Consider the following 23361-nt stretch of genomic DNA (forward strand, 5'->3'; position numbering starts at 1 on the left):
TACAAGAATGCAGTTTGAACTTGCAGGAAACAGCAGTCAGTTAAAAGACCATTTTTCTCCTTATTTCATTTTGAGAGTAATAGTAGTGAGACAAGGAGTAGTTGAGAATGTAGATTCATTTGAAAGCGGATGAAAGCAGCTTTCATTGTTGAAGATTTTTTCCCAGTCTTTCAATATGAAAGACTACAAACTCAAAACCTTACAAAAATACTTATCAGTAAAGCATTAATGGGAATTTTGATACATATGACTGTATGTAATTTCAAAGATTTGGATAGTAAACCTTCCAGGCTGTAAAACAAACCACCCTGCAGTTATTTAGACAAGAAAAGAAAAGTTAGAACAGTAAAAAGATAGAACAGCAAAAAGAGACTGTGACATTCTAAGCTGTGTATATGGAAATTCCAAGGAAAACAGGTGGTTTTTTCGAAGTCTGTGATGTTGTCCCAATAATAGGGATTTTTTATATACATGTGGCAGTGTGCCATTGGGAAATGTTGATAAATTCTCAGGAATGTGTGCAAATAAGACTTATGCTCTCAGGGGAATCATCGTTCTGTGAGTTCTGCCAAGTTGCCATTGCTCTCTTACTTGAAGGGAAGAACTTGTAAAAATTATGTTGTATTTCTGAGGCTTTTTATGGGAAGGATTTCCGTGGATGTTGTGTAAGGCAGCTTTACTGTCTGTTAAAAGGAAAATACGTCACAGAATAAAAAATGTCCACTTGAGGTAAATCAGCAATGAACTGGAAGGGAAAACTCTCATTTTCTCTTTGCAGTGTGTTTTTGTTCTTCCACCCTCTTTCTGCACACCCAGCAGTCCCATGGCATGTTTTCTATCCTTAGTGTTAATCATTTCCCTGCACTGATAATTTCTACTTGTAGAAGTTTTTGTAGAGATTTAGTAGAAAGCCACCTCATGTATGGTGCCTAATCCCTTAAATATTGAGCAGGAGTGACGGACACTTTTTAGATTAATTCCAGATATTTATTTTTACAGGGCTAAGTCCATATTTCTTACACTTTTTAACAAATATTTTAAAATACCATAAAGAATAGATAGTGTATCCATTAGGAAGTCTTGTCGGTCTAAGGAATTTCAGTGAGTGTTTACATTTGGCTGGTATTTTAGAAATATAATCCTACAGATTTTTCTAGAAAACAGAAAATTGAAAAATATGGGATAAATATCATTCCCTATTAACAGTTGTTTCAAACCAGAAAGAAGAAAAAATAAAGCTTCATTTCTTTGAGAGGTGCTTTTCCTTTTCAATAGCAGGGAAAACATTCACCACAGAGTGTTAGTTTAAAATATTGAAATAGTAATTATTAATAATTATTAATTATATAAGATAGAGGATACAGTTTGATTTTCCTTTTACTGTGGAATTTTATCCTCATTACCAGTGTCTGAGTGTTTTCAAGTCACTCTTTAAGTGACAGAACTGATACCTGTCACACTTTTGATGTCTTTTCTTATTGAGATTTGTTTCTGCACTTCATACTTTTGCATTGGTATAGTCTTGCTTAGGTGTTTCCCCTGCCTGAAATGTGCTTGCCAGGCAAATAAACCACATACCCTGTATCAAAAGTAGACTGCGGAAGTGTAAGATGAATTTTTGGATCCTGAATTATCAATCAGAAATGTAGGTTGAATGATGACTCAAATCTGAACACTTCCTAGCTTTGCATCTGCTTTTCACCAGAGCATTTATCAGTGCCAGAGAAGCTCTTTCATGAAAACATGGAAAGCATATTGGGTAAAGAAGACATAAAAATACAATATAATGCCTGCTTGTGTAGGTTGAGACATAATATTGCACTGCCACATCGAAACTGCTTTGAAAGGAGCTAAAACCTCCAGTTTTCTGCTGGTTTTTTTGCTTTCTCTGTAATAGTGCAAACCAAACCTGTAACTGAGCCATTGCCTGAGTAAGTTTAAGGCCTGCTTAATACTAAAAAACCCTTCAAGTATCTCAGATTAAAAAACCCTCTGTGATTCTTGTTAATAGTGTAAGGCAATGGTTTTCAACAATCCCAGAAAAATCAGTCTTGTCCTTTTGTCTTTCCTTTCTTCCCAGTGTCTGTTTCATTGGGGTATGCACTGAGGAGCAGGCTTGGTTGTAGATTTGACTTATATAGTTCAGTTTCGCAGTTGATTATAATTCACATTCATGTATTTTGTTCAGTCCAAGTTACTGAAAACCCCCATGGATGCTGAACAGCAATAGTTGATACTAGCAGGAATGCCAGGGAATTTCAGCCCTTTGAGGATATCCATAGCTGAAACTGGTTTCATCCCAGTGTCCTGTGCTCCAGTTGGGTCAGGGCAGTGTCAGCAGGCCCATCACCCGTGTGACCTCCCCAGTCCTCTGCACCTTGGAACAGTGCTGCCCCAGGGAGCGAGTCCTGGCATGGGACAATCCAGGGGGCTAGAGCTCCAGGGCTGAGGATTGAGGGGCAGGGGATACCAGCTGGGCCACCTGGGCCATGCTTTCTTCATCCTGTCTTCATTCCTTCTCCATCCCTCCTCCATCAGTATCCTGCTCCCAGCTCTGGGAGGGTTTCAGGATCTTGGGAGTAAAGTTTGGGTCTGGTTTTGCAAAAGGGCTGAGAGGAGCCCTGGCTTGGTCAAGACCAGTGGAAGTTTTAAGAGCAGATTTGCAGAGCAAACTCAATTAGTGCTCTCACCTCTCCTTCTGCAGTGTCTCCTAATCTTCTTTATGAAGTTTTAAAATTAAACAAGCCGTGTTAAAAAAATAATCCCAAGTGAAAGGGGAGTCTGTCCCAGTTTAGCAGACTGGAAATATTCAGAAAACTGGTTAAGTTATGCCAAATTCTCTCCAAAACAGTGAGATTTAGGCTTTAATGTTTTAGCAGGCTAGGGTAACTTTAAATACAGGCTATTTTTTTTGGTCTTTATGGAGGTTTAGGTTGGAACCTTAGGAGAAAGTTCTACACCCAGAGCGTGGTTGGGAACACACTCCCCAGGGAAGTGGTCACAGCACCAAACCTGACAGAGTTCAGATATGTTTGGACAATGCTGTCAGGTATGTGGGGAGATTGCCGGGGCTGTCCTGTGCAGGGTCAGGAGCTGAACTTGATAATCCTTATGGATTCCTTCCAATTTAGCACATTTGATGATTCTGTGACTGTATGTATATTGTAGAAAGCTAATAAATGATGAAGCTTCTGCCACTTCAATGGCTATTTTGGAAATGGTATTCAAAGTTTGGAAGAATGACAAGCTTTTGACTTAGACTTGGAAAGCATTACTTTCATGGACTTTGCATATTTTGTGCCAAGTCTCCCGACTTTCCATTCTGGATTTCTCAACAAAGTAGTCTGTGGAACATACCTGCCCTTGAGTTAAGTTTATATACATATCAGAATGATTGGAAAACCTCCAATTTGTAGTATAATAGCTGTCAAAAAATGTTTAGGTTTTGTGCTTGAGTGCCAGTTGCCAGTTTTCTTGACTCAGAATGATTCTAAAGGCATGAATCAAATAGTCCTGGTTTTGTTCCAGTGGAGTTTCCCAAAGTGCTTGAGTAGAGCAGAGTTGACTGGTGGTACTCATTGAACTGGTGAGTGGTGCTTGTTTTTGTGAAGAGTGCTGCTGGTTTAACGCTATACGTTAATGGACAAAGTAGATTCATTGCTGCTGGGTTTGTTCCAAGTTGGAAATTTGTGCCCTTGCCGCTCAGATGGCATTCCTTTGTAACAGAAATAGTTGAGTTACAAAATTGCTTTGGAGAAAATTATGGCAATATCCATTTTAACCTGTGGGTTTCTTTTTAAGTTACTCATGCAAATTTCATTAAAGTACTACTCAGCTAAATCTATAAAGCAATCCAACTTGCCCTAATATCTAATACACATTATAATTACTTTTTATGTTTTTCCCTTCAGGAGTAATCACAATCAATTTACTGAAAATGTGTTTTTCTGGAGTTGGCATTGGGAAATTGCTTTGCCTACAGACATCCAAGTTGCTATGGCATTATTTCAAAGATGTATTTATTGTTTTAATTCTTGTAGAACAACTGTAGTTTGCAATTGCAGTACATCACAAGCAGATAACTATAAAAAAAACCTGAGGTCCACCAGTAGGTTCCAGAACTGAAGATTTTTTTTTTAAATTTGTTACAAGCCTTAAAGGAAAAGAATGAGATTTCTCCTTCCTGTGACCAGTATATCACTGGTTCTGAAAATCTGACAGGCATGTTATGTGATTTAATCTGCCCCACTTTGTAACCTGCATTTTTGTCACCTCTTTCCTTATGCAGTGGAACACAAAGTGTCCTTGTGAACTGATAAATGAACACTGTTATGCTCTGGTGATCCATGCAGCACATATTGTTGGATGTAGAATTTGCACCCTGATCCAAAAGGGATAAAGGTCAAAATATGTGATTTTTCTGTTTATTACTTGCATCTGTCACTGAGCATCTTTTTGGTTTTTGCATTTAAGATGGAACGTGAGTGGTTTTAAAAGCATACCTTGCCTATTCAAGGCTAGGCTTCTCATTTCTAGATCAAGTAGCAGTTTCTGACATTATTGGGAAAGTCTGGTGTCTCCAGTCTCTCTCCTCTGCTCCTCAGAGGAATCTTGTACAATCCTATAAGTCTGCCTCTTAAATGGCAGAGATGTACCACAGAGCTTGGAGCTGTTAAATTACATTTTCCCATTTTCTCTTCGTTTGCAATGTCTCCCTCTGTACACTGCTCATTATTTGGGACAATATGTGGGGCAATATTTGGGAGAATTCTCTGGTTAAGGACAGGGGTCTTCTGGCAGTAGCTTCTCCATTTTAGTCCAGTCCTATTTTTGTAATGTGATTAAGGCTGCCTTATGTTGCCTGCTGTGCTCTTTGTGCTGCTATTTTGAAATTAAAAATTCTCTTTGAAACAGATTCAATGTTTTCCGGCAACTTATGTGAATTAATTGTTTCCATCTTGAATGATTGAAGGACTTCAATAGCCTCTCTGAGTCCAAAACAGATAAAATATACACCACCTCACCCATGAAGATAAGGTAGATATTAATCCAGGTCTATATTTTGTAAATCAAGAGTAAGCAAGAAAAGGGAGGAAGAATGGTTTTCCATATTTCATACCAAAAAATACTGAAGGCATATCTAGACTTGTGTCAAGAAAAGTCCATGGAATGGATTTCCTCTTTATTCTTCCCTGCCCAAAAAAAGAAATTGATCTGGTTTTGTCTAAAGAAAACAGGTTTTCTTTCTTAAATATGGTATAAACTGAAATTGTGCTTTTTGAGGTTAATACAATCATTACCTTTGATTTATATTTTTCTATTACCAGCTGCACCCATCCATTTATTTAAGTTTGCCTGAGAGAACTAAGTTTCTAAGTGTCAAAACCAGTTCAACAGCCTAAGCAATTAAAGGTTTTGTAAAAGCTTTTAGAGTTCAATTGATTGCTACCGAAGGCAATTTCATTAGTCCACAGCCCTTATAACCACTATTGTAGCCATGCTGGAAATGCTTATTTGGTAAGCATGATGTGGAAGGATGAATCTTCTCACTGGCCACCTACATAGCATTGAATTTTTTTTGCCTTAACTGTTTGTTACAGCTAAGATGGCTGTAATAAATGGCACTGAAATACATATTTTATTTTTTTGTTTGCCACCTCAGAGTGAAAGATTTTTCCTATGTGATCAAATGGTATGAAACCCAAAGGAGAGAATGAGCCTGGTTATTGTAGTAATTCATCTGTTTCTGTTTCTGTTTTGCTTTGTTTTAAAAGGACCAACCAGCCAGGAATGTTCACAAAGAGAGAGTTTGATCAGTTGGCCTCAGCGATAGACAGCTTCAGTCTCATGACGTACGACTATTCAGCACCACATCGGTAAGACTCCAGCTGACATCAGAAAGTTCACTGAAGGAGCTGAATCCTACTTTGGTCTGTTAAATCAACAGTACAAGTTCATTTTTTTCTAGTAAAGTGGATAGTGCTTTGTATTTGTATGATATGGAAGTTCTGGATTAGTAATTAAAATAGACAATTTTTCCAGAAGCTGATAACTCAGGACATTTTTAACAGCAATTTGTATCTGGGGTTTGGGTATTATAAAAGACTTTATACTCCAGCTAAAAAGGCATCTTTGTAAAACGATAACCTGACACTCTTTTACAGGCCAGGTTCTTTTGTTTTGAATTATTTAGCACAGTTCTGCAGGATAGGTACTAATAATCTACTAATAATAACATTGTCAAATTAGCTTTAAACAATTGATACTTCATTTGCCTTTAAATATGAGCACAGTTGCCAGCAACGTGGCTCTGCCATATTAGCATGTTGAGTTTTAATGGCACAGGTATCACGAGGGCTTTGAGGCAGATAATTAGTAGGGAGTAGCAGATGTTGATATTTGTAAGTCTGGGATGTGCTCTTCCTGTTGCCGTGCTAGTGAGTGCCTTTTGTCATGTTCATGTTTGAGGGAGAGCCTGCTCTCCTCTCCAGTGAGGTAGGAATGGAATGAGCACAATATCCTGATGTTACATACATGACAATTCAATTACTTCGTTTATTAAGGCTATAGTATTTTTCTTCACGTAGATTTTGTTAGGTACTTTGTAGGGTTTTTTTCTCCATAAATAAGTGTTACACAATCATTGAGACTTGTCTTGCTTACCAATCACTAATTTTATAGTTCCTTCTGCAAGTAAATGGTAGATTTTGTCCCAGTATATTTTGCCAGTTTGCAGTAAAAACATTGAGGAAAAAAACTGAAGTCACGCAGAGTTTTGAATTATAGCATAGGCACTGTGCAAAGCCAGTAACAAAGTGCTGGGGGAAACCATTTCTTACCCTTAGGAAGGAATTCTGTGTCCCGTCACCTCAGAACTGAATCAAAAAGTCAAGAGTGAGGCAAGCATGTTTTGTGTATCAGCACTTTAGGCTACTGAAGAATGTGCATTTAACCTTGATAGAATTGTAGGTTCATCTTCACTGATTTTTGTGTGCCATAATTTGCTCTGTACAATTACACTGGTCAAAAAGAGAAGGCTAAGTATGAACATGTACTTTTTCTGACAACCTGTTTGATTTTTGCTAACTTGACAGACCTGGTCCAAATTCCCCCCTTCCCTGGGTACGAGCTTGTGTTGAAGTACTGGATCCTGATTCAAAATGGAGGAATAAAATTCTTTTAGGACTGAATTTCTATGGCATGGACTATTCTGCTTTGGGAACCTCTGGGGAGCCAATCCTTGGCAGCAGGTATGACTTCTCTGGATAGTAAGTACTTCTGTATGATATATTCTCACAAAAATTAGAAATTCACAAGTATTCTGGTTTAGAAATATGGATGAGTTAGCAACACAGAAATGGCAAAAGTGATAAATCTGCACACGCAATAGTAGCTCACCTGTTACGAGTAAGACCTGTGACTTCCCCTTACAGAAATGCAGATGGATGGCACAGTTATCCTGTCAGAACTCGTATGCAAAAATGGTTTGTGTAGTTTTGCCTCTTTCCTCTGTTCATGCTTGTACATGCAGGTTGCCATCTTTGCGTTAAAAATGTTCTGCAGCATTCTCTTATGCTCTGCATCATTTTGGGGGTTCCTGCAGTTGTCTTAATGATTCTTTCTCTCAGCTGCTGAAGTTGTTACCTGTTACTTTGAAATTTGATACTGGTTTCCAAGAGCAATATGCCACCAAGTTTCTTTTTGGTAGAAAAAGCTGCAGTAAGCTCACCTGGAAACAAAAATCTGTAACAAGATAAAGGGAAATATTCCAAAGCCAGCTTGAAATTTTATTTTGATTCTCAGAGAAAAATGGCTGGTTTTAGTTTTGGGTGATAATAATGATCTGTATATCTGTAATAACAGTGAGCTTTGCAGAAATACAGCCAGGGTGTGATACATCAAGCCAGCAGAAAAACAAGAAAAACACAGTGAATTTGACAGGAAAATCAAGTTTGTTCAGAAATTTGTTATGAAATTATAAAATAGAGTGAAGCCAAGTAGAAACAAACCTAAAGCACACAAGGTGACTGTTCTCACTTTCACAGGTTACTAAGTTCATTACCCCATTATATTTGAATGTAGTAACAAATTGCTGTTTCAACATTGAAATACTGTCTGAGGTAGACTGTGTAAGGTTAGGTTGAGTTTTTTCATGTCCATGCCTACAGTTACACAAACACTGTTGTTGTTGCACCTGCTTTTGCCCTCTTCCTGCTTCTCCTTTGCTCTTTGCAGGGGTATTGTACTGTAGACACAGTTTTCTTCCAGTGCTGATCTCTGAATCTGACTGAATAACAGAAAAGGGGAAAAATAAAGCCATTGTTTACAGTGAAAGGTGTTTAGCAAGTATTCCAGAATGACTTCTGTAAAGTTAGTGGTGGTGGTTAGGCAGGAAGAATACTCAATAGTCAAAGCATTGTTGATTTACAGTCCTAATTATACAAGCTCAGCAAAATTATGTAGCTTTACTGTAATATTTACAGCTCCTTTTGCAAGTGGAGAGTAGCACTGTCTAACAGAATAAAAGGCTCTTGCTTTTTTCTGAACTGCAACTTTTTTGAAATTAAGTTTCCACTTGAAGAACACTCTGCACTAGGATGGCATCTAGTTTTCATGGATTCTTCTGGACTATATTATAATATTAATTCATGCTTTTTAATTAATGGCAAAAATATCCTAGCCAAGAGTCATGTATGAGTAAGTTTTACTGAAAGAGGCTATTTACCTGTATGTAGGACACTGGTGCACAGTATGGTTCTGGTAATAAATTCTTCACTGACAGATCATGAGATTGTGCTTTTCCAGGGATTTATCAGAAGCAAGGTTCTGGACAAAGTCTTTAAGAGGCTTTGAATTTATACATCAAACACATCGAATTTCCCTTTGCTGTGTAACCTGTTGGTCAATGATATGTTTATTTTTCCAGAAATATAACTGTAAGCGTCTACAGTTGTAGATGACATATAGTAATGTAAAAGTAGAATAGATTCGAGGTAAAATAGCTTTAAAATAGGCTAGGCTTCTGACATAAAGAAAACAGAAAAAAGGGGATTTTAGAGTAAAATAAGATTTCTGCCACTTACTTGGTATCAGGCCGTTTGTAAGGAAATCATTTGACCTGCAAAAAGTGCTGAAGGATTGATTCATTTCACCTTTAAGGCACTGTCCATATGATGTAGTGATAGGGAAGCTGAACTAAAGTACTCGTGTTAAAATTAATTCAAAGTCTATTCAGTCAAGTGCAGTCTGGTGAGTATCAACTTCTTTGTTGTAGATTTCTGCTCAAGTTTTTGCATATGAAATTTATTGCAAGTACAAGTCTCCGGCATGCCAGTGCTCCTTGGCACACAGTAAGGTGGACAATTTCTTGTTGAAACGTATTCATTGGAATCTGATCCTCTTTAAGAAGAGAAATAGAGAATTGCAAGATTCAGTGGAAAACTGTGTATTCTCAGCTTGTTTGATGTTAGTTTATTATGCATTTTAATTGATTTTTAGTAAATTATGAGCATAAAATTGCATACAGAATGCAGAAATCTATGCTTCTCTTGTGTTTGTGCTTTACTTTAGGATAGGAATTATGTGATAGAAAGAGATTATGAACATAGGCAGATTTTGTTCACTACATATTTTTTTCAGTCCAGAAATTCATAAAATAATTTACAGTAGAACTCCTATTTGCATAGCATATTATTTGGCAGTGTTTTTTTATTGCAGAATGTAATCTAAAGGTAGAAGTACTTGCAAAGATATACAACCTTTCCATGTAATATCCTGTTTCTGTCATACACACCATAAGAAGTAAAAGGTATATATGTATTTGCTTGCATGTATATATATCTTTATAGATATATCTCAAGATTAAATGAAATGAAAACAATTTTTCTCCTACAGCAGCACAATGTAGTTTGTCCTTGGGTGTTGTTACAATAGGAACTATAATTTATATTTGCAGCAACAATTTGTTTCTTAAAGCTCAGTCACAACTATTACTTATTAATACAATGAGTTAATCACAGAGATTACGGCACTTTCTGGTGCTTTAATCAACCAAGTACTGTTTCGTTAGCTGCAGGGAAGTCTTTATTTCATTGTGACATAATTGTTATGAAATCCTACGCTGGAAATAAAGGTGATCTGTTTGTGATTCTCCAAACCACCTGTAGTGCATCTGGCAATGTTTTCTGCCCTCTGGCTGTCAAGAATCAGGTGTCTGAATTGTTAAGATGCAGAGATGCAGTCATTCTAACTTTCCACTGTATTAAAATCCTATCAGAACATAATCATCTGGTACTGCTGACTTGATTTTCTAGTGATCACCTTGTTCCAGCACGTCCTCTCTTGATACTGTGACCTGACACTATTTCCTCTTCACCTCACAAGTGTATGTCTTGGGTAAATAATTTTTTCAGTATACTCTGAAGCTCAAGAAATGGGTTCGTCTTTCTGAGAGATCCTTACCTCTGAGTCCTTTTTGAGACCTGAGTAGGTCAGCAAGCTTCTCAATCTCACGAGCTTCTGGCTTCCAAGGTACTTTTTCTGCCTTTAGCTATCTGTTCTACAGAATCTCAGTCATTGGGACATTACATTTCAGTTGCAGTTTTGTTTTGCCTTCTCATGGGAGGTTACACAGCAGTGTAATGGTGTTTTTCATTCCATGCCATCCAGAATCTATATCCATTATGACCCGGGCCAAAAGGGAACTGATAAACTCCATTGCTAGCTGTGAATTAAAAGCAATGTAAATCAAAGGCTGTCATGTGGCAATGGTGTCACTTACATTTAATAAATCAAAATTCTTTATTGAGCACCTCCCTGCTAAGTTTCATGTGATAATGTCATTTTGTCCTATTTTTTTTTGTGTAGTGTTGAAAGAGGGAAGATACAATCTCTAATGTTCCACCTGGCTCTGTGTAACTTTTGAATATATTCTGCTTTTGTTCCAAACATAGCCACTAAAAATAGATATGTGAATAACTCCATTATTTTGAAGTAATTCTCTGTGTGCTTACCTTTTATTTAAAGTAATCTGAATAAGAACTTTTGTGTTAATTTTAAACATTTAAGAGATTGATATAATAAATTGCCAGGTGAAGCAAGGGAGAAACTAATTTTACAATGCATTGTGCTGTTCAGAGATAGAAAATAAGATGACTTGCAAGCTATGTGAGGATGTGGAGTTCTACTGAGAATTTCATTGGCTGCTTGCCATTCTGTAAATACCACATAAAATGTGGTACTTAAAAGCAGTTAGAGATGATTTTTTTTCTGAATTATCATGGCAGTGTCTTTACAAGCCTCAGTTTAAGATTTGGGCCAACTGTGACTCGTGATTTTGTCTTATAGAAGTTAGCAAAAAGCTTGTGCCAGGAACTCTTTTACTTTTGAAGCTGCAAAGCTTTTACAACCTTTTTCTTAGTGCTGTGATTGTCTCAGAATTTCTATTACTTCCCTGTATGCCAGGATTCTGTGTCCTGATTTAATCTATTTTGTTCATATTTCATGGGATTTTGGGGAGATACTAATATTTCAGATAAACCAATGTACCCATTAACTTTGTAGGACTGAACAGCTTGACCTGTTGTCCAGCTCTCCTCTTTACTGAAGAAACTGCTAAGCTATTTCTTCTTAAATTGTACTGCTGGGCCAGATGGTAAAATCATGGCAGTGATAGGAGGAAGTCACAATTTGGCCTGGAATCAGAAATTATTTCTGTTTTACAGATGTCTAAATATTTCAGGAGTATTTCAGAAGTTTTATTCTATTAAGTTCCCTCTGGAATATTCTGGTAATTATGTCTTCCATGGTATATCCATCCCTCCCTCTCTTTAGGAATGGAAGGTGAGATTGAGCTGTTAGCTGAAAGTGTAAGACTAGTTAATTCATGTAAGGTAGACAGAACATCTTACGAAGTAAAATTATGGGTCATATTTCAGCTTATCCAAATTTACCTTGTGATGATAAATAAAAAGCAGTTAGTTGTTTTTAATGTAAAACACATTGTTTTTTCTTTTGGAATGAGAGAAAGGTGGCTTTTGTTTATTAGGCAAGTTATTGGTTCTCAAGTTCAGTTGTACAATGGCATTGGCCGTAGGCGAGTGTGTGTATCTCAGTGAATCTGCTTTAAAAAACTGGCCAGTTGTGACATACATTTTAAATGGTGGGCATATTACTGTCAAATGTGCTCTTCTCTGTCTCCCATGGAGGTCTTTAATAGTAAATTTTCTACAGATAATATTTAGGCAGTTAAATATTGAAAAAATAATAAGGATACAGTTATTTACTGTCTTGTTTTACTCCAACCATTAGCATGATAAAATTAGGAAAAATAGTTCTGTGATTTAAAACTAAGAGCCAGAAACTTTTATTGTAAGATAAACTTACTTACGTGCCTAGATTTGCATGTGGGTGTTGTGCCTGGTGTAAAGTGACAGAAACTCATTGCTTTGGTAGCCTTATTTGGGCTTGTGAGATCACTGATGGTGGACCTAAAGGCAGTCCTAGCTCTGATTGAATCTCTTCAGATATGTGATGATTAACAAAGAACATAGAAAAGATAGCACCATGTATGTATCCAGATCACTCCACTGTGAAGCCCTTTGCTCCCATTGCCCCCTCCTCTCTCATGCTCAGTGCTGAAAGGCTAATCATTAATTTGGGCTGGTGCTGGCTGTCCCTCACAAGATACTCCTTGTGTGGAGTTCCATTGCAATTCAGTTGGGAGTGTCAAAATGCCTAGTGACTTCATACCTAGAGCTGGGTCAATGCACTGTGCTCCCTTGTTGGATTGTGTGCAGTATGGATTTCTCTGGGAATCTGTGGATTCTGAAGGCATGGCACCCTCTTTTGGAGCCGAAAGACAGCAGCCTGGGTGAAGCTTATCAGCTGCTCTGGGACCTACTCACACTGACATGGATGCACGGGCTAAGGTGTTGACTCCAGACAGCTGGATATATTTCCCTCTTATTTCTAAACAGGGAGAGTTTTTGACCTTTTCCCGAAGTAAAAAAAAATTAAATACAGATCTTGAAGTTGTAGATTGATTGCCTGTACTCCTTTCTAGAAAATTAGCAGTAGTGAGATAATTTGTATTTTGTTCAAGGAGGTGCATTGTTTGATGTGTAGTGTATGCTTGGGATTTTTTTGCAGACCTGCTTTTCTTTTAAAAGCAAGTAGTTTGGAGTTTCTCTGATCTTAAACTAATTTTTAAGTCTTCATTATCTAATTTTAACATTAATCTGTTCAGTGAATTGAATTGCCATGATTGTTGGGGAAGCAGTCAGAATTAAAATCCTATATAAATTTCTATAGGCCTATTGAAACTGATCTAAATATCATCAGCATAGATTTAAAAGTTGAAATGAACTTTCTTGGTAACTCAAATGTAATTTCAGCTGGTTGAATTTATAGGAAGGCAACTCCTTCATTGGCCAAAGAGCACCATTTCCAAGGCTTTATTTAGCAAGCTCTAAAAAGCCCTGATAAAGCACAGCTCTTTGCTTTTTTCTTGTTTTGTAAAGTTATGTCTTTATTACTTGGCTATGTGTATGCTGTCAAGCTGACTGCCACAAAAGGGCTGCTGGGGACCCAGTGTTTACTGGGAGTCTTTGGGGTTTTTTCTTTGGGGTAACTCTGGTTCCTATGAGCTGGAACTCATTAGCAGTTTGAGTGCCCTCCAGTTGCTTCATCCAACAAAAGCATCTGTTTTATGCACTCTGAGACTGCTCCATGGTCCAGACTAAAGCATGGTGCTAGTTTTTATTGTAGAAGTTCCATCCAGATGTGAACTGGGAGTTTGATATAGGCAGAATCACCCGACCTAAATGTTTCCTTTCATTTTGACACAATGCTTTTTAACAGTACTATGAAAAAATAAAGTTACAAAACATTATTCTTTGCATATGGCAGTGAAAAATTCTTTAAAAATAAGAATACATTTCTCAAGACTTTTTTTTTTTTTTTGTGCACAGTTCTTTCAGAGGGCAAGAATGAATGTGCATGTATATTGCAATTGCAGAAAAAGTAGCAATCACAGCAGCAAAGTATTCAGAGTGATCAAATTACCAACAGAAGGACTCAATAACCAAGTGAAGAGCCAGTGTGGAAATATATAAGATTTAAGAATAGCTTTGAAGCATTGAAGTAATACTTACAGGAAATAGTAATGGAGCATATAGCTATACAGTCTTTGAAGTAATAGAAGTGCAAATGTGTTCCACAACATTAACAGCTTTTGATTTGTGCAAACAGCTTGTTTATACTTGGAATTATACAGCAGGTGATTGAATAAGGTTTCTGGTGATAACATTCAGTAGTGGTTCAATGTCAAATAAATTTTTTCTTTATGATTTTATGAGCTATTTCATTATATTAGTAATGCCAGCCAACAGAGTGGGATTTTTCCACCCTAAATTAATTTGTGTCCACATTAGGAAAATGGATCTAAAAATGTTGAGTAATAACTTTTACCTAAAATAAGTTTTTGGATTTTGGACTCTAAAAATAGGAGAGTTGCATTTCAGAATTTTGCTGAAATGCAATGTTTTTCATGACTGAAATGGAAGTCCAGGCAGACTTCGATACTATGTCTACTAAAAGTACAGTACTATGAAAATTATTGCAAGTTACTTATTGGGAAATTCAATGAAATTTACAAGATTATGCCCAAAATATATCTATAGATCCTGAATATATACCTTAGTTACCGTGTATATCCATATAGTTAACCATTTCTTACAATTTTATGTATGTAATTTTCATGTTTAAACCTAATGTTGGTTTTGTTACACCATTTTAGAAAGAAACTGTCTTTGAAACAGGTAAGATCTCTCTATATACTACATCTTTGTAAACCTTTTGCAAGTAGCTTCTGCTATTGTTATTTACTTGTCCTTAATGTTTGGGAGGGAAAAGAAAATGCCTCTAGAGTGGTATTTCCTGTGGAGTTCAAGGTAACTGCACTGCCTGGCTTAGAGCAGGTACATCCTCTTCACTGCTTGTGAGTGAGCAGGCAGGAGGGTTAAAGAGGAGACTCTACGTTCTGTGACCCAGTTTGTGTGAGATTGGGGATAGTCCTACTGACAGCCTCTAATATGGGATGGGGGTGTAGATAGCAGATGGTGCCTGCAGCATTGAATATAAAATCATTTTCTTCAGTGGTTAAAACATAAAGGAGATTGTCTTATCTTTAGGATTTCTTTGTATTTACTGAATTTAGAGATATTCATATTATACATTTTTTTCCCCTGTGAGTGAAAGCAAATGTCCCTGAGTCCTGGGCTTTGAGCCCAGTAAATGAAGAAAATAAGATGTTTCCAGCTGAGAAGGAGTTGTGGGTTAGAAATCTGCTTTGTACACTGTTCACTTGGAGCCATTAATCCAGAAATGTGTATGTCAATGAAGCTGTCGCTTTCCATGTCATGCACTGCTTTGAATGTGTTTTAATGGATAAATGTGTAGTCTCCAATTTCACTGGATTCTACATTTTATACTAAAGAGACATTGCACAGTTTGAGCAAACTCAGTATAGGAGTGGAATGTATTTCAGTATTGGCAGCAGAAGTGAAGATGCCTATTGATAACAATAACCTATTGAATTGGTCCTAGGTTTTAGCATTTGTGGATTGTAAGCATATGGAGAGAAATCAATGGGTCCTGCATCTTTAGGGAGCCCTTCATGTACCAAATCTGGAAAACCAATATGGTCATTGCAGACTAGCATTGCTGAGCCCTCATTATCCAGTGAATACATGAGGAAAGCATATGGGGAGCATGGTGTCTCTGCAGTCACCTCTGTAAGTTTGAGTTCTAAATATGATGTGGGGGCCTCATATCATCTTGATGGCTGGTTACTTACAAATTAAGTCTTACTTTTCTTAGAATCTTAGTCTTTCTTTTTGTGGACACTAAGTCTTAGCTGAGTCCAGGCATTCTTTTTTATTTATCCTGGCTTTGTTTCTATATTTGAGTTTGCATATTGAAGGATCCTGAGCAATTCTGGTTTTGTTGGTGCATACATCGTTGGGAACATGAATTAGGAGACAGGAAAATGGGTAGAATAGTTAGAGATGAATGAGAAATTGTTATGTGTAATTTCTCTTACAGTTGACCCTGAAAACCAGTACTCTAAGCATCTCTATGTGTAAAATTGGTATCATGTTGCAACTGTTTAAACCTTAAGTGTGAGTGTCTCTGTGAGCCTTGCTTGAAGATGCCATTTTTATGATTTTTAGAACTATGACTTCATAAGGGCTACAAACAGTGCTCCATTTAAAGGCATAGCCAGTATGGCAGTATCTGGGGGACACTTTTTCTGATTTATATTCAAGAGTATTTTAGCTGGTTTTTTTATTCTTCCTCACAAATCTCATCATGGAAGAAACCTGGTGAATGCGGTGTTGAAAACTGTCCACGAAAAGTAGCATAGTCTTAAGGAAACCAACCTAAATTTAAGTCAGGAGAAACTAAGGTGCTTGCTAAATATAATGTAAATTTAGTCTCTCCCCAGATTAAAAATAAAAGCCTTGTACTTCTAATGGTAATTAGTCAAGCTTACAGGGAATTCCACCAATACATTTCAGTCTGATCTGAAAACCTCTTTCCAAAAATGAAGAGTTTTCATCTTGCTTCTTACTGCTAGAGTATTCCTTGAGAAAATTCATGAAGGGGATATTAAGAATAAGATGTGCCTGGAACCCTGTAACTGACTGGCAGCATTTATTAGCAGATGTATTAAGAATAGTTGAAAATCTGTGGGTTTTTAAAGTAAAAATCTGATGCTGAATCATGAGCTTGCCTACAGTAAACCACTGTTAATTTGCAAAGAAACTGTTTGCCATTAGTCTTTCATGAAATTATCGTTCTCAAGCTGCAAAATAAAGGACTGATGGCATCCTTTACTATGTACAGGAGTGTCTTCCAGGATAAATAGTATTTTATTAGAATCTGTTATATAGCACTGTGAGAAAGAGGTGTTTAAATAGGAGTGGATTAGGAACATAAAATCTTCAAATGCATTAGTAGATAGATTTAAACAGTAGGGAGTCTGTGGCAACAGATGAAACAATTTGTTATGAAGAACTCAGTAATCTTGTACTTGAGCAGGAAAAGATGTGTTTTTTAGTTGCAGTAAGGAAGAATAAATGTCATCAGAAATAGTTGTAGGTTTAGAGCATGGAAAAAATGACATGGAGAAAATTACTTGGAGCCATTTGTTTCAAATAACATTAATGTGCATACTTTCACATGTGCGGCTCAGATTTCCATTCTAAGTAATTTCCATTCACCAGCTTCACTGCACTTAGTTACCAGAATTCCCTTCTTTGCATTGGACACAATTAACAATCACCTCTTCTGCTCTGCTGCATATTGATAGCTATCATTTGAAATTAGAGTGTTTCTGTTCACAAGGGTTTGATGGAAGTTATCCTTAGAATTGTGGCACTGTTATTTATGTACATTCTGTGTGGAAAAACCTCCAAAGCAGCCCAGTGTAATTCACTCTGATACTTATGGAGGGTTTAAAATTTTAAGAATGAGTTATTTCCAAAATTGTTTTTTTCTATCTCCTTAGTGTCCGAATTCCAGAATGTGTTCACAAACCACTAGAGTGATATTAGCTCTAGGGCATATTTGCTGCTTGGTTATTTATATTTTGTCCACTGCACTGAGTATTTCTTGGATTCGGACATTAAATTACCTGCTTTTGAAATGTTTTTCTTCCTCCCTCCATGAGTTTGGAAATCTCTGCAATTAAGGTATTTTGGCAGCTTTAATTTTTTGGGTATCTGAATTTTAGTAATAGAATGTTTCTTGAGCTGAATTTTTTTTAAAGATGCTGATTTATACAACAAAACTCTTTGTTCACGAGATAATCAATTTATTTCAGCGCTTATTTTCATGTTAAAGTTTCAATTTGGAATATTTTTTTTGATTGTTATTAGGAATGAGAAGCACATTTGACATTTACCTATTTTAGCATACTTTACACATAAAACCTGCATCCAAGGAAAAGCTACTTGTTCATGAAAATGAGTCCTCTGCTGACACAAAATTACACATGAAGACAAAAGAGTGATCAGGGGAGAGAAGGCTTTTGAAGTTAACCTTCCCTCATTTATATATATGTATAATTTGAAAAATACTGGTATATTTATTTATTTATTCAGTACTATTATGTCAGTTTAAAGCTGATTTTACTTTCCACGGTCTAATTGTATTCTCTGATAGCCAGTTAAGGCTAAGTTGAACTAGCAATATTTGTATAAATATGGGAAAAAATCCTTGCAGAAATAAGTCTGATTTGATAGTATTTGATAAAAAAAGATTGACAGTTTCTACACAGGTGCTGGGCCATGGAGAAAGGAAAAAAACCCATGAAATAGTGGCATAAATGAAAGAATGGCATACTTATTTACTGCAAAACACTTAAATTCTGAATTTAACTTCTTTATACAGCTGCTCATTCCAGTATGTGGCAGCGATTCTCTGCGTGTAATCTCTCAGAGCTGTTAAATTTTGGAGCATCCTGTCATGTAATACATTTATCTTTTTAAAGGTGCCTAAACCCCAGGTGGTTGTAGTGTTAGGGTACTGGGTGTGGTATATTGTGGATGACCGTGTTGTAATGCTCTAGTGCAATCACACTAAACCTCCTCATTTTCCCTTCTTTTCTTTCCTTCAATTTTTGCCACTTCAATAGTTGTAATGTAGCGACTACTCTTCTGTAGTCATGTCTCCAAGTTGAATAGAGTAATAAACCAATCATTTATCAATGGAATTCTTATCTGGAATTATTGTTCTACTATTTTAACAAAAAACAAACAGCACCAGATACTCAGTTTGTCCTGAGGTAGGTGTCAAATTAAAGGGATGGTTTTGAGACCTTTGACCAGAACTTCTGAATCTCATTGCCTGTAGCTATGCTTTTAACTAAGTGATCTGCCTTGCCTTTTCACCTCCTTCAAGCAATGTCTGTTTATGTTTAAATACAGCTTTAATTATTCCAAGTTGAAGCTGATCTTTAAACAACCTGACCTGGGGACATGTGACTTTCCACTTTCAAAATGTCTTTTGCTGGGACAGTCAGACTGAGGCCTGCAGTCTTTCACTACTGGCTGCTGCCAACATGGTATCTGAGGAAAGCAGTGCTGTGCAAATATTCCCCTTTCCTTTGTCAGTATTTTTATTAAATCTGTATTTAATATGCCTCAATATGTCTGATAGGTAATGGTGCTATGCCAGGGGCAGAAAAGCATCCCATCACTTCCAAAGCAAAATGTTTTATGAGATTAGAACTGTTCAAGAGTTTGGAGAGCAAATGGTAGGAAAACCTATTCAGAAGAGGCATCCCTGGAGAGAGACCCTTGTTCTTTTAGCTAGCAAGATAAAAATAATCAAGATTATGTTTCTAAAGGGAAGGAATATAATGGTGAAAAGGCAGAATTTTTAACAGATCTATACCTGCTCTTTTTCATTTCCTTTCTCAATGCTGTTGACTTCACTGGGAAACCTTAGCAGCTTATTTAACCTCTTCCTCTTTATTTGAACTGTTAGAAAAGCAAACATGTATGTATTTTACTTCCAGGAGTATTACTGATAAGCAATCTACATTTGAACTTTGGCAACTATTGAGATTTTTAATACAGATGGAACAGCTTGGAATTAATTTCAATATGCAGCTTGTGCTTTTGTAGTGATTCTGTATCTAAAATTGAAAAGATACCTCTTCAAATTAAAAAACCTGTGGTGCATTTTTCTGAGCGATGGGGAATATAGGTAATGCAAAATTCAAGAACACTCTGCAGTAATAGGATAATAAATATTTGGCTGTCAGCTGGAGACCTGAGCTAGCCTGTGCTTTTGTTTTGTTTTGCCAGTTTTGAGGAAGGAATATCTGATCTTTCCACTGAAGAAAAGAAAGTGTTTCACCTTACCCAGTAATAGCTTTCATTATTTCCAGTTTCTTTAATTACTTTAATCTTGTACATTTAATCAGTTATATTAATTAATTAACAATTTCTCTCTTCCTGATTCATGATTCCTCTGATTTCTCTTAAAGGTTTTCTCTATTAACCTTGCTTCCTGCTTTGCGTCATGCAGCTCCAAAGCCTTACTAATTGTTGATATTTAGCCATAAACTAAGACAGTCTTCATGAATGGAGTCACTTTGCCTTTTCTCTCCAGACAATTTGTGTGGAGGTTAGATTTTTAACAGGGAGAAAAAATGGCAAATACAGAGTCTGTTAAACAAGCAAAACCTCTACCAGGATTGCTGGGGAAAAAAAACCAACTCACTCTCATGGGAGGTAAACTGAACTTTTGCTTCCTAAACATGCTTCATACTAACAGTGGTTCAGGTAAATAATTTTTATGTCATGCAAGTGATAATGCAAGAATCATCTCATGAAATGAGCTGGAGAACTCAGTTTTTCTCCAACCTTCCAGTGGATAGCAATTCTGTCCCCTTCTCTTTATGTTGCTGGAGTTACTGGCAGAGAATAAATAAAGGGAAATCAGAGTATTTTGCCATAGTTGATAGCTTACAGGAAGGGAGATTATATGACCATTTACAGCCTTTAAAAGAGTGAAATAAATTTAGAATTTGTCAAGTGAATTGCCTTCTTGTAGGGTGGGGTTTTTTTGCTTTTATTAAGAACAATCCTGTAATACTGTGCAACCAGGGATCTTGGTTTGGAAACTGGAGATTTGGAAAGTGTGTTTCTGAAAATGTTGGCATTTGGTATTTTATCTTCCTTCACAATATTAGCTGGCAGCATTTTCCTCCATTATAACTAAAGTCATTTTACAGTGTCTTCATTGTAGTAGAAGAAGGTTATCTCAAAGCTATGTGTTCAAGGATAATCTGAGATGTTACAATATTTTCACCTACTTTGAAATTACTTTGAGGCGATTCCAAGTTGTCTTTTTTTTCCTCTTCTCTATCTTACTCTTAGAGTAAAAGTTTTTAATGTTGTCCATCCAAGAAAGAATAATCTTTGTTGAAGAAGGATACATGATACTGTCTTGAACCAGTACTGGAGGTCCATTTAAATAGCTTTTTTCTAGTCTGGAAACAATAGTCCAATACCATTACTAGTGCTGTAAATCTTATTACAAGTTCTTCTATTTTGGCTAGCTATTTCATCTGTGATTTTTGAGCAATTTATTCAAAATCTCTAATATTTCTAGTACACATTTTAATTTATATGTTCATCTCATGGAAAGTTTGCCATACTCATGCAATATCTCTTATCCTACTTTGCACTAAAGCATGGTTTTAAAAGGTGATTCTATTTATAATTCCAATTTCTAAATATTTTTAATTTTGAAACATTGAAAGTTGTCAAATAAGAATGCTTCAAGCAGGTAGTGTGTTGCCTTCAGAGCCACTTAATCCTTCTCCCACTGTTCCAGCATCAAAAAGGAACATTCCTGGTGCCAGAGTTGGAATTTCCTAATCCAAATAAGGAACAAGAGTTCCCAAAGAAGGTGAATTATATTAACATCCAATATTGAATCCAAGGTCTGTTTGGGGGGAAGATGAGCATGTTAATCTTAAAATAAATCGGAGATATAGATAAAATATTGGGACTATTACTGGACTTTTGATCATCCTGACCTGCTTGTATTGAAAAAGGTCTGTATTATAGGCAGGAACAAACGTAAAAGGGAACTAAACAGAGAGGGAGGAAGAAGGGATGCTAATCGTTCATAGTTGCATAGAAATATTGCAGTATTTGAAAAGTAGTGAGACTGGCTGAAGAAACTGCATGAAATGTATTTATTTATTTACCCATATTATGACACTGGTAAAGTGCAGAACGGTGCTTTCAATCGCTAGGAAATGTAAAATATATGAAGACAAAATCCAAGTATTCATTAGAGTAGTCTGAAAAGAAGAAAAAGGCTGTTCTGATGACAGAGTTTAAGTAAATTATGTATTGAGATGCTAAGGAGTGATTTTTTAACTACCAGTGAAAAACAGTAGCTCTTCATGGAGTGCTTGAAGTTTCAGTGAGTTCTATTTGCTTTTGCAAATAGAGAAGCTTATGCATGTTTCATATAAGTTAGTGTTCAAATACATGGTTTGGTTTTATTTGATAAATTTCATACCCTGAATATGGCCATCCAGATTGTTATTTTTTTTCTAAATTGTTTTAGAAAATAAGTTTTTACTGTCTCTGTTGGTCAGCTTGTTCGTAACCTTTTGGTGCCTTTTGCATATATGAGCTACTTTAAACCCTGTTTGAGGAAGCTCTCAAAGACATGAAAACTGTTCTGAATATAGCAGAACTGAGTTAGGGTTGTGAAGAAAGTCAGCCTCCCTACCACAACCTGGTTGCTGGTTGCCAGAGAATCTGTGTGAAGTTCAAGGTGTAGGAAACTTCATCTGCTCAAGGTGCAGGAAGCTTCACTTCTCCTGTCTGCTGTGAAATGTGTACTTATTTTGTTTACAGTAACTTATACCTGCGCATTTCTCCCTGTGATTCTTTGGACTGGATTGCAGAAAATGTTGCAATAGCTTTTTGATGGGTAGACTTAGCTGGTGGGATGCTTTCTCCTTGACCATATGTAAATTTAGGACCAAAAAAGGCATTCTTGTAGCATTCAAATGTGTCACATTCAAGTTGTCAGGGTGTCAGGGAAGAATGGTACTTAGCTATGTTACATCATTTCTATTTATCAAAGATACTGTTCTTGGGGAACTAAGGCTATTGATGTAATAGGCAGTTTTCTGGTAAAGAGGTAAAAAGTTGTCATGTTTTTCTGTCAGACTACTGTAGTCACCCTTCTTTTTTTCTTCTTCTTCCTTTCAAAACTCTTTGACAGCTGCTAAAGTTAATAAATTTTAATTTTAATTTGGCCTTTTCCTTGGGTTGCTGACAGTTCCTTCTATACCACAGAGACCTTTCTTTTCCAGCTCACTTCATGTTTCAGTAAGACATAGAGTATCTGATGGATGCTTTTTCATGAATAAATGAATCCCACTGGAACACAGCCAAACACTGTCAGAACTGGCTCCCTGATTCCCAGTCCTGTGTTTTACCATGGTTTGAGAGATTAGATTCATTAACCTCTCATTAGAAACATGTCAATGCTAAAATCCCACAGCATGCTAGACTCAGCTTATTAGAAATCCCAAAAGGCCAGTTAACATTAAAGAATTAACATTTTGTATTCTAGAAGTTAATAGTAGATTCCTCATTTGGCTCCATTCCATTTCATTGATGTGGTAACTTCTTAGGTGCTTTTCCCTTTAGAATTAGCAAAAATGTTACTTATCCAAAAAGAATTGTTAAAATTGTTAAAAAAGCTTTTATCGTTGTAGAAATAGAAGCATTTGCAGTATAAAAATGCTTA

At 36.5% G+C, this 23361-nt stretch overlaps 1 protein-coding gene across 5 annotated transcripts in view; it reads left to right on the forward strand.

Annotated features, from left to right (window-relative positions):
- Positions 1-23361, forward strand: part of CHID1 (chitinase domain containing 1) — a 101180-nt gene that overhangs the window by 30174 nt on the left and 47645 nt on the right. For 4 of the 5 annotated variants that reach the window (XM_063398229.1, XM_063398230.1, XM_063398231.1 and 1 more), the window contains 3 exons: positions 5775-5876; positions 7095-7250; positions 9275-9355. In XM_063398229.1, the coding sequence (XP_063254299.1) occupies positions 5775-5876; positions 7095-7250; positions 9275-9355 (339 nt within the window). The remainder of the gene's footprint in view (positions 1-5774; positions 5877-7094; positions 7251-9274; positions 9356-23361) is intronic. The other variant, XM_063398233.1, reaches the window with a different exon arrangement.

The sequence above is a fragment of the Prinia subflava genome, chromosome 5, assembly GCF_021018805.1.
Source record: "Prinia subflava isolate CZ2003 ecotype Zambia chromosome 5, Cam_Psub_1.2, whole genome shotgun sequence".
Lineage (NCBI taxonomy): Eukaryota > Metazoa > Chordata > Aves > Passeriformes > Cisticolidae > Prinia > Prinia subflava.